Genomic DNA, 12,058 nt, shown 5'->3' with positions numbered 1-12,058 from the left:
TACATACTTATTCTTACATATGTTAGTACATATAATAATATATTAATATATAACATATTCTATTTATTATTATACATGTTATTCAGATCCCACCTACTTCTAAAAAGTGACTAATGTCTTGGACAGCACAGCCTACTTGTTTCATTTTCACCACTTACTGCTCTTTAAGGCATCAATGGTCATAAAACTCAGGGAGAAGTAAGAGAAGAAAATTAACGATACACCTTTTTGTTTTTTTTTAACGATACACCTTAAACATGAAATCCCCCTGCCCTCCTCCACAATCTGCCCATCTGATTCAAGTGGAGACAGACTGTTCCCAGCATAGTTATTTCCCCACATACCTCCCATTAGTTTAAAGTATTTTTGCTAAAGTGTTCATGTTACCAGGCAAGGGGAGTAGACTCTTCCTCAGCCTCTTCACCCCAAACCTTCTAAAATGCTCCTTTTCTTCACCGTATCAACAGAAGACCAGCCTGCCTACTGAGTCACCATAGAGCCACTACAGGCTGCAACAGAACTTCTAAGAACCACTTCCTTTTCAAACAATCATAGAATCCTGACACATCAGTGCAGGAAGGGGCGTTGTAGAATATCAGTAGTTCACCTCCCATCATTCCCACAAAGGGAAGGCCCAGAGAGAGGAAGGGAATGGTCTGAGGCCATCTTCCTTCTCAATGAATGTTTTTCCTTAGCAAGTACAGTTGACTCTTGAACAACATGGGGGTTAACCTGCTTATAACTTACAGTTGCCTCTCCATATCCTTGATTCCTCCATATCTGCTGATTCAATCAACCACAGACCATGCAGTACTGTAGAATTTATGTTTGAAAAATATTTGCATTATAGGTGGACCCATGCAGTTTAAACTCACATTGTTCAAGGGTCAAATGGTGTATTTTAATAAGTAAATACACTATTGTGAAACTAGTGAAGATATAGATAGAGAACAAAAAAGTTCACTGAAATGAACTCCAGGTCATGGACCTAGATAATGAATAGAGTCGTTGGACATGAATGCTAAGACAACACATTTTAGAGTTGTGGTTTTCCATGTCACCTTGACAGTCTTCTCCTTGTTAGACCATGGGCTCATCTCCTCTTTTCAACCATCCCCATCTCCTCAAGTACACACACTCATACCCCACCAGGATCTGGAGAGCTCTAAATAACATACTTTCGAATTCATATTTGGGAACATACAGGGATCCTGAAAGCAGAGCCTTTGCCCTGAGGTCACTCTTGAAGACACCTGCTTCTCAGAAGTTTCTAAGGAAGCATTGAAAAATAGCCAGAGCCTGTGGAAAGAGACTTCAGTTGAGACTGAGGTAGGAGATGGTTCAGAGATAATGATAACCAGAGGCAATCCAAAGCAAAAAGTAGAAGGAATGGACTAAACCAAATTCTGGGGGCTTGAGAGATTGGGCTCCTCTCCTGGAATAACCTAAAGACTGAGCAGCTTGTATAACTCACCAGAAAAACAACCACCAACCTCTCTTTCTACCCTCTCCTCAGAAACTCTTTACTTAATCCTCCAATCTCTCACTGTTTGCCAGTATCCCTTTAACTAGTCAGGCCCCACTCCCAAAGCCACCTCTAATGTCCCTCACTGACTTATCTCTCTGTGAATGACTATTCTAATAACTTTGTCATTGATTTTTTTCTCATACATATACACATAAATCCCCACTAACACCCCAATCTGTCATGTTAGGGGGTAGAAAGTACAAGAGAGATTGAAACCATAGTCTTGTCTAGAGGGTAAATTTAGCCTTTGGATCAGATGACTACGTGCCTTTGAAAGAGGTAAAGTGCTAGAAAGACTGAGGGAACAACTGACTCTTCTCTTACTTTCTTTGCCTGTCTCTCCTGCATCTATACAACCAGTTACCTATATCGGTTTCTCTCCCCTAAATTACTGTAAAATTTTATTGTTCTATTCCATTCCCACAACTAATATCCCAGTTTAGGCATCTCTACCTTGAGTAACAAAACTCTCAGCTCTCTGCCTTTATATTCTCACTTCCATATGAATCCAGATTAATCTTCTTGAGCCCAGCTGTGACATCACTCCCCTGCATAAAATATTTTCATAGGTGTCCAAAAACAGTCAAGATGTCCCAGTCCTGGACCTCACCACTGTTGAATACAATCTTGATTCCCTTTTCTTTCACACCTTACATCCAATTCAAGTCAGCAAATTCCATGGGCTCTTCACTCAAAATAGATCCAGATTTTGACCACTTCTAAGTACCTTCAATCACTATCACTGTTCACATGGATTTCTATAATAGCCTCACAAGTCTCCATGCTTCTAATCTTGCCCTTCGACGGTCTATTCTCAACATAAAGACAGGTTCTAAACATAAGTCAAATCACTGTCACTTCTGTGCTCAAGATTGTCCAGTGGTTTCCCATTTCACTGTGAAAAAAAACCCCAAATCTTTCAATCTATACAATCTAGTGTCCTGCTGACCTCATTCCCTATCACTCTTGTTTTTCTAACTAATACTGCTTCAGCTATGCTAACTTCCTAGCTAGTATTCAAACACACTAGGTAGCAGAACACTCCTGTCCCAGGGGCTCTACACTTACTCCTCCATGTACCTGGAATAGTTTCCTTTCCCAAACCAACTATATGCATGACATTTTGCATTTCCTTCATATTGCTGCTCAAATGTCACCTTTATCAGAGAGGGCAACCGATATCAATCCCCATTTTTCACTGTCATTCCTTGTTCCTTAAACTGCTTTGTATTTTTCTACAGCACTTATCACTACCTGTCATATATTTATTGATTTGTTTGTCTGTCTCCTTAAGCTGGAACATAACCTCCAAGAGGGTAGAGAGTTTGTTTGTTTGTTCAGCATATTGCCTGGTACGTAGTAAGTCCTTAATAAATATTTAATGAATAAATTGACCCCTGCATAAACCCTTTACATCTGTAAAGACAGCTGGCCTAGATGGATTCTAATAAAACAATCACTTCAAATTCTAAAAATACTATTATTCCATGAATATTTACAATGTGTCAAGCCAAAAGTTAAAAGCCAAATTATTCCTTAATAGTGTTCTATTTTGGCTAACGGAAGTACTTCGTTTGTGGATTATTTCAGTACCTATATAAGATATGCCCTAAATGTGATTTTCTAATGCCACTATGTTGTTGTTGCTCAGCTGCTAAGTTGTGTCCAACTCGTTGTGACCTCTTGGACTGCAGCACTCCAGATTTCCCTGTCTTTCACTATTTCCAGGAGTTTGCTCAGAAAAAAGAAAAGAAAGCCACTTCAGTTATCTAAAGGTCTAGGCTGAAAAGAAAGTCATACTATGGCTCCATAAGAAGTGTATCAACCGGAGCAAATCACTGAAAAGATGTCACTTTAAAAACATTAATAAAAATTAGAGCAGAAAGAAGGTAGGCTCTAGGACCAAGGGGAAAAAGAGAACTTCATAGAATAAATTATATGATAGTTTGAAAAATATTGAGTATATGATAAAGGCAAATGGTATAAGAAAATTTTAGGTGATTTTTAACTTCTTTGAAAACAAAAACCTTTATATAAAAGCAAATACAATCATATATTATTCTAAAATAAGCACTGATTTTAAATTAACTAAAAAATAGAGGTATAATTACGTTGAGATTAAGAGAAAGAAGTTGGAGTAGTATTTAAGAACTGAATTCTCATCTATCATAAAAGGAAGTCAATGCTTTCTTAAAAAAAAAGAAATTGCAGTATAAGCATATTATTTTAGAAATATAGAGGTAAAAAAGGGAAGTAAACAAATATCTGGGATATTTGCACTTTACTTTCTTTTAACAAATGTGATTTATTTTCAGATTGAGACTTGAATAATAATGGCCCATGTGGTACTTGTCTTCCACTCTTCTTACCCCTATACCATAACACTCATAGGGCTGAGTACTCAATATCTTTAAAATTCTTATTGGTTGACTGACCAATGTAAAAATGGAGTAAAAATGTCTTGTTACAGAGTTACAGAATTTTGCACGAGAAGTAAATGTAGAGATTATATATCGAGTGCTTCATAAATCAGTGTTCCATGGAATACTGCTTCTTGTGATGTTAATCGCATGCTATAAAAAATGTTTGGGGCTCAAATAAACTTTAGAAATCCCATGTTAAAATTAATCAGGTATCTTTACTGTAGGACTTCTTGGAGCCTTTACTGTATCAATACACAATGGAAATCCCGGAAAGGTAATTTACTATACAGTGCTTCTCAGTCTGTTTTTTTTTTTCATGAATCAAGAAGCTCCTGCTTGGGGAAAAAAAAAGTTCCTGCTAATATGTCTAGTAATTAGTAGTTCCAAAAGCATTCTTGGGAAAACACTGATCTAATCTACTCCTTTCATTTTACATATGTGGAAAGACAGGCTCTGTTCAAGTACAGATGGTAGGAGAACTAGAAAGAAGGGCCTCAGGATTCTGCAGCAATATCCACTGAATAAACAATTCTGGCCTGTGCCTTTTCAGTCTTTCATCATGCACTTGATTTTAAACCAGGGGACAAATTCAGACAAAAGTATCTCCTATCCAGATCTTTAAAGGTTTTCTGATCTCTGAAGAACCTAGGAGATGGGCCCAAGTGTCAGCTGGAGCTCAAGCATAAAGTCTTATGGCAGGAGCTAAACAAAGTCTCAACAGGCATAATGGACTGTGAATTTCAGTGGCAAAGTGACCCCAACCTGAGCAATGGTAATATGATAACAGACCACTCACATTTGTACAGTGTTTCCCAATAAATAAATAAATGCTTTTACCAAATCATATTTGATTCTCCTAACAATCCAGTTATAAGGCAGGGGTGGGATTTAATATTACCCCCATTTTATGGACAAGGAAATTGACTCTCAGAGAGTTAAAAGCCTTGCCTATGGTTACATAGCAAGTGGACGGCAGAGTTAGAGTGAAAAACTGAATTTCCCATCTCTCAGGTTAGGGTTTTTCTTAATATATCACATAAACTGGGCAACGTTTTACTGACTACAAATTTAATGCATTCATGAAATACCAATATTCTTCTACTGGCTCATTTAAAAAAGAAACATTAATTCTCAAAGCGCTTATGGTTGGTGGCAGAAACACCCCAATAACTGGAACTTCAAGGTCCTATTTCAGGTTCAGTTTAGTAACACCTCCTCTAAGCTATGTTGCTAGGAAGAGGGGGTTTTAGTTTCAGTGGAGGAGTCAGCATGGCTGAGTGTTAAAAACAAGGAATCAGACAGACTTGGGTTTGAACCCTGGCTCCACCAGTTACTCACTCTATGACCTTATTCACTATGAAGCAGAGATGCATCCTTCATTTCTTCAGCTAAAAAATTGGGCTAAAAATACCTAATTTGCAAAACTGTTGAGAGGCTTGTATAAGAAATTAGAAGGATAGTATAATGTCATGGTTAAGAGTATAAACTCTGAAACTGTGCTACCAAGATATGAATATCAGTCCTTATTACTAGCTGTATAACTTCAAATAAGTCATCTATTTACGTCTCAGAATTTCATTTATGTAAAATGAGGAAAATAAATAATATATTTTTAGTTGTTGTGAGCATCAAATAGGATAATATGTGTGAAGCACTTGAGCATAGTATCTGGCATATAGCTCAATCAAAGATAATGATGATAACAGTGGTGGTGGCAGCAAAAAATCCAAAATCCAGTTTTCTCCCAAAGCAAGAATAAGAAAACAACATAGTCCTTTTTGCTTCCATTTACCCCCTCACATTGTTCCTCTCCAACTACAAATCGAAAACCCTAGACTAGAAGTCAGGACACTTGATTTTGAATGTCAGTTCTGTCACATACTAGTTACATGATTTTAGGGAAGTCATTTAACTTGAGGTATTTTTCCTCACCTGAGACATTAAGTTAATGATACTTTGCTTATTCTTCTGGGTTGTTGTAAGCATCAAATGCATGGATTTTTAAGGTACTTTGTGAACTATAAAATGCTATATAAATGTCAGGGTGACTTTTTATCTGCCACAGGCTATAAGATAGGTGTTTTTACCAGTAAAAAGCAACTTTATCGCCAAGTTTTTTCTCATGGACAATTCGATCCAGTACGTTGTAGCAGATGTTGGTAGTTGCTCCTTTCATCCATTCAATGAAGATTTTCCCTTTAGTCACATCAAAGTTGTACTGAAGGAATGGACCAGGACATGGGGTCTTCCAGTAAAATTCCTTGGCAATGTCTCCCCAAAACTCTACAACAGAAAAGAAAGACCAGACATCATTTAGCTTCTGAGGCACATTTATCCTCAGATGGCTTACCATTCTATGCATAGCACCAAGTCACAATTTCTCTGCCCTGTACTCTAGGACCTATCACCTGGGTCCCTCTTCTACCTCTCAAATCTTAACATCCACCACACTCTTAAACCATCTTTACTCTCATGGGCTGAATCTTGACTCAAGTTTCTTCCCTCCCTTCTCAAAATATCCACGCTATTTTTCACCATCTATTCAAACTGTAACCAGTGCCTATCACAATGCCTAGTACATTGTAGTTAATCAGTAACTTTAGTGAAAGGAAGAAATCCTTTACCCACAGAGCCTTCCATGACAAGGAAAAATTTGTTCATTCACTCTCAGCAATTACTTAATGAACATCTCTTTCTCCTACTACTATTTGCTAAGTACCAGATGTGGCTTTTAAACTCTTTAAATGCATTATCTCATTTAGTTCTTACCGCAACCGTAGGAGGTAGGGTTTTTCATTCTTATTTCATTGGTTTGAAAATCAAGGCTCAGAGAGGCTAAATAATTTGCCCAAGGTGGGTCAGTGGGTAAAGAATCTGCCTGCAAAGCAGGAGACCCAAGTTCAACTCCTGAATCAGGAAGATCCCCTGGAGGAGGGCATGGCAACCCACTCCTATATTCTTGACTGGGGATTCCAGGGAGAGAGGAACCTAGCAGACTACAGTCCATGGGGTCGCAAAGAGTTGGACATGACTTAGTGATATCTATTTACACATTTACTAAGTCAAGATTTGAACTGCCCTGAGGAAGACACTGTTGCTAAAGTCTGAAAGATGAATAGGAGTTTTTCTTCACTCTCCCACCAGGAAAAACATTACTATGGGACAGAAAAGAACCATGGGGATACGTTAAGAGGAATTCCTTCAGGCTGAAGCACTGAGAATAAGAGAAAGAATAGCAGAAAATAAGGCATAAACTAGGCAGATAACATGCAATCCTTCTAAGCATAGAGAATTTGAGCCTAACAGCAATAGGCTTCCTTGATGGCTCAGATGGTGAAGAATCTGCCTGCAATGCAGGAGACCTGGGTTTAATCCCTGAGTCAGGAAGATCCCCTGGAGAAGGAAACAGCAACCCGCTCCAGTATTCTTGCCTGGAAAATCCCATGGACAGAGGAGCCTGGTATGCTACAGCTCATGGAGTTACAAAGAGTCAGACATGACTGAGCAACTAACAGTTTCCATTTCTAAGAGCAATGGAAAGTCATTGTACCGTTTTAACCAGAGAAGACTTACAATATTGAAACATTTGCCTGGTTACTCTGGAGAAAAGGTACTCAACAGGTTAAACATGCTGTTGCAGGACACCTAGGATAATCTAAGTACTGGATCACAAGCTAGAGGAGAGAGAGAGAGAGACTTAGAACCATAAGAATGGAAGGAAAGTTAGAGGTTATCGGCCTCTCATTTTACTGATATCAAGAAATCAAATTTATAGAAGTAAAGTGACCTGTTCAAGTTGGATGATGTAGTTTATACAGTCTGATTAAAGAGATAATGATGCTGAGCAGGGCCCCGTTAGACACAGGCCTGTTTGTCCCCCACTTTGTCCCCCACTTCTTATAGGCAAGAATTCAGCCTCCATGACCTAAATGGCATCACAGTTGCTCATCAAGGGAGGAATAGCAGTAAAACATCAAGATTAAAGGACCACAGAGGCTCATCAAGGTGAGGACACTGGACCACCTAAGACCCTCCACACATCCAATCTTGTGAGGAACCCCACCCCTTTGAACTTTGCAGAAGAAAGAATACAAGACTGTTATTGCCTTGATCCTTATCACATACTCCCGCCTGACTATATAACCTTTCCCTTCTCACCAGGGAGGAGGCATAGTTCTCGAGGCACTAGCCTACTGTGCTCCTCCTCTGCCTGGCAAAGTAATAAAGCTATTCTTTCCTTCTCCTCCATAACTCTGTCTCCGTATTTCTGTTTGGCATTGGTGCACAGAGAGACAAGATTTTGGCAGCAATAAGACTAAAACATAAAATATTTTTGAGTATACAAGACAGAATATACTGAAAGCTAAATCACATGGTATACATCTTGCTACCAGATTCCCTGGTGGCTCAGGCAGTAAAGAGTCTGCTTGCAATGCAGGAGACCCGGGTTCGATCCTTGGGTCGGGAAGATTCCCCTGGAGAAAGAATTAGCAACCCACTCCAGTATTCTTGTCTGGAAAGTCCCATGGACGGAAGGGCCCGGCAGGCTACAGTCCGTTGGGTCACAAAGAGTCAGACACGACTAAGTGACTTCACTTTCTTTTCTTTCTATACAACCTGCAATGAATTAAAGAAATCCAAATCAAATCAACCCCAAGGTGCCATTATATGCCTCTGAGACCAGCAAAGACTAAGAAAGTATTAAACTCAATGCCCAAGTGATCCTAGAAAACCGATCTATTATATGATAACAGCATTGTAAGAAATTAGCACAACGTTACTGAACAGCAGGGCAATGCATGACAAGAGTCATAAAATGTTTTATATTCTTTCAACTGCTAACTTTGGGGAAACACACCCTAAGAAAATAATACCACAGGGAAAAAAGTGATTACTCAAGAGATGTTTATACTAACACCATTTATACTAGTAAAACTAGAAACAACCCTAAAGCTCAACAATGAAAAAACTGATGAAAACTGAAGAGATGAAATCTCTTTAATCACTGGTAGTGATACAACAGGATACTAAATGGCCATTAATGAAAGAACAAATGGGAATTGGCATTTTAATGAATGCCATTAATGTCCAAGGATTGAGCTAATTTCATTTAATCTTTATATGGCCCTCTGATGATCTTGATATTAATACATGAGAAAACTGAAGCTCAGGACACATAGGAAACTCTCCCAAGAATCACACAGCAAGTAACCTGAATACAAAATAAGATCTAACTCTAAAGTCCATCTTGTTAGAACTACATTTAATATGTGTATACTCAAAAAAATACATTTTAAGTGACAGTGGTAGGTACAGATTATGTAAAACCATATATGAACCACATTTATGTCCATCAACAAGAAGTAAAGAAATCTGAGTTTTATAATCACTTAGTTTTGTTTTGTTTTCTGGCCCGCCAGGCCATAGGCAGCATGGTTCCATGACCAGTGATCGAACTCGTGCCCCCTACAGTGGAAGCATGGAATCTTAACCACTGGAATGTCAGGGAAATGCATAATCATTTAGTTCTTGCTTTTATTTTTTTATGATGGAGCTGTTGAATTCTGGATGGTTCTCGCACATGTTCTAAGTACTGAAGTTTAGAAAAGATAAAAATGGACTGGCATGATCAGGAAATGCTCTGTGGAACTGGTGGAGGTTGACTAGGTAGGGAGGAACAGAAGGGAATGGGCAAAGCCATGGTGATGGGAAAGGGACTTCTGTGGATACAGCATATCAACAAGAATGGTCTGTTAAAGAATGAGGGGCATGCGGTAGGGAGTATCAGAAGATAAGAACAGAAAGGTGGGGTAGGCTAGTTATCCAGAGATTCTGAAAGAAAGGCAGGATTTTAACTTTAAACTGTAGGAAATAGGGAACTATTGAAAGTTTTTGAAGTAACATATGAAAGCACTATTTCCATTATCAGTCTAATAGTGTTTAGTTAATTCTAAATATACCAGAAATAATGGAGATGAGTGAGACTAGGGGAGAGAGAACCAATGAGAAGGCTGCTCCCTTGAATTAAAAGGGTCTATAGAAATGGAAGAAAAGGTAACCTAAGAGATATTTGGAAAGAGTATTTGATAGAATTTCATAAAAGGCAGACACACACACACTAATATATATAAAATAGATAACCAACAAGAACCTACTGTATAGCACAAGGACTATACTCTGTTTTGTGATAACCTATAAGGGAAAAGAGTCTGAATATGGACATATGTGTAAATAATTGAACTACTTTGAACTATATACCTGAAACAAACACATTATAAATCAACTATACTTCAATTTTAGAAAGAAAGAAAGAAAAAGAAACAAGCTGGAGTTATCTAATCTGAAGGTAAACTCTGATTAGGAAGTGAGTCTATAGATAAGATCACCTCTCTAAGAGCCAACTAGGAAGTCTCCATTGGAAAGATGAAGATATGATATTGCTTTAGAGCCAGTATATGAATTGGCCTTTATATTTTATTCCTAGAGAATTCCAACAAAAATACAATGTTATCCCAAGAAGTCAGAATCCTGGGATAGTTGGTGGATACAGGTGGTGTTGTAGGTGTGTTTTATGAAACTTCCATGTGATTGCATTTTTATTTAAAGATATTGGCTCATTTCCCTATTAAAGGAAGCCTACTCTGAAATCTTTTGTAAAGAGTAGGAACTTGACAAGAAAAGAATTACCAACCACAAGAGTCAATTAAAAGATTAAGTGTAATATTTGTGTAAGGGATGGTCTATATAGACAAATTTAGTCAACAAATATCTATAAGAACACCTAAAAAAAAAAAGAGGTCTGAGCACTAAAACTTGGACATTGCCTGCAGCAATCAACGGCTCTACACCTGATTTAATCTTAGCTTGCTTACTAAATAGTTGCTTCATCCACATTGCTCTTATGGGTATCAGACTAACCACTATTTAGTGAAAGCTGCTGTGCATTAGGCACTCTAATGCACACTTCACTTACTACTCATTTTAGCCCTCAAACAAATCTTCAAGGTAGGTATTATTACCTCTATTTTATAGATAAAGAAAAGGAATTTCAGACAGGTTTTAAAATCTCAAGACCAAAGAGCAAATGAGTGGCAGAGCCAAGATCTAAATCCAGATTGTTCATGCATGTCCCACTGCCAGCATCATACCGCCTTCCAATTCAGCTACATCTGTGACCCCTTACCCAGCTTGAGTCTCAAAGACATGGCACTACCTATCAGAATTACGGAGTTATTACAATCCCAGCCCTAATTTTTTTTATTTTAAAGACAATATTTTAGTGACTTGTTCAGTCTTACATGGTAGTCTTCATCGAGATTTCTGAAATACTAAAAATAGATCTCCATTACTAACTTGGGGATTGCCAGGATGGGACTCGAGTGCCCCTCAGCAGTGGAGACTAACTCACAGGCGAAAGGTGTCAGGAGGCACTGGGCTGAGCTGGGCTGAAAAGCGGTAAAGAAAGTTCTCTTCGTGGCCCGCCTCCCTTCAAGGCGCTCCTGGCACCTAAGAGCCCGACTGTTCATATGAGGAACTCTCTTCTCAGGACATTTGCACTCTTTCAGACGTTCACAGAATCTGCGAAACCCCCAAGTCGCAAAGGAACCCCCCAACTTCTAGGAGACGCTCATTTCCTACAGAACGACATTTCCTCCTTCGCCTCAGAGAACCCCCTCCTCCCGGAACCCCTTTTCCATCTCCTTAAAGAACCGCTATTCTTCCATAACAGAACCTGTATCTCCTTACCAACTCCCCAGTTTCCCAAGGGAACATCCATCTCCTCTCGGAACCTCCATTTCCCGACGGAACACCCCCAATTACTCCCTCTCCTGTGAACCCCCACTTCTCTTCTAGCTGATGTCCCTCAGGCCCGCCCGGGCCCCGCCTCACCTCTCGGCTCCTCCAAGGAGCGCCGGTGCAGCTCGCGGTAGCGCTGCAGCGAGGGGACGTGCGCCGAACGGCTGACCTCGGGCGGAGGAGACCAGCTCCGCGCCGGGCTCCGGGCCCTAGCCTCCTCCCGGGCCCCGCTCCCGCTGCCGCTCCGGCTCCGTTCTTCGGGAAGTCCCATCACCTCAAGTTCCGAACACTGTAGCCGCCTTGGCGGTAG

General features: G+C 39.5%; 1 protein-coding gene across 4 annotated transcripts in view; it reads right to left on the bottom strand.

Annotated features, from left to right (window-relative positions):
- Window positions 1-12,058, bottom strand: part of ACSS2 (acyl-CoA synthetase short chain family member 2) — a 42,316-nt gene extending 30,258 nt beyond the window's left edge. For all 4 annotated transcript variants that reach the window (XM_068986958.1, XM_068986960.1, XM_068986959.1 and 1 more), the window contains exons 1-2: window positions 11,842-12,058; window positions 6,039-6,234 (exon numbers count right to left, since the gene is read on the bottom strand). In XM_068986958.1, the coding sequence (XP_068843059.1) occupies window positions 6,039-6,234; window positions 11,842-12,019 (374 nt within the window). In that variant the 5' untranslated portion in view covers window positions 12,020-12,058. The remainder of the gene's footprint in view (window positions 1-6,038; window positions 6,235-11,841) is intronic.

The sequence above is a fragment of the Capricornis sumatraensis genome, chromosome 15, assembly GCF_032405125.1.
Source record: "Capricornis sumatraensis isolate serow.1 chromosome 15, serow.2, whole genome shotgun sequence".
In the NCBI taxonomy this organism is placed as follows: Eukaryota; Metazoa; Chordata; class Mammalia; order Artiodactyla; family Bovidae; genus Capricornis; species Capricornis sumatraensis.
The sequence above is the reverse complement of the archived record's forward strand: the minus strand, read 5'-3'. Positions and strand labels throughout refer to the sequence as shown.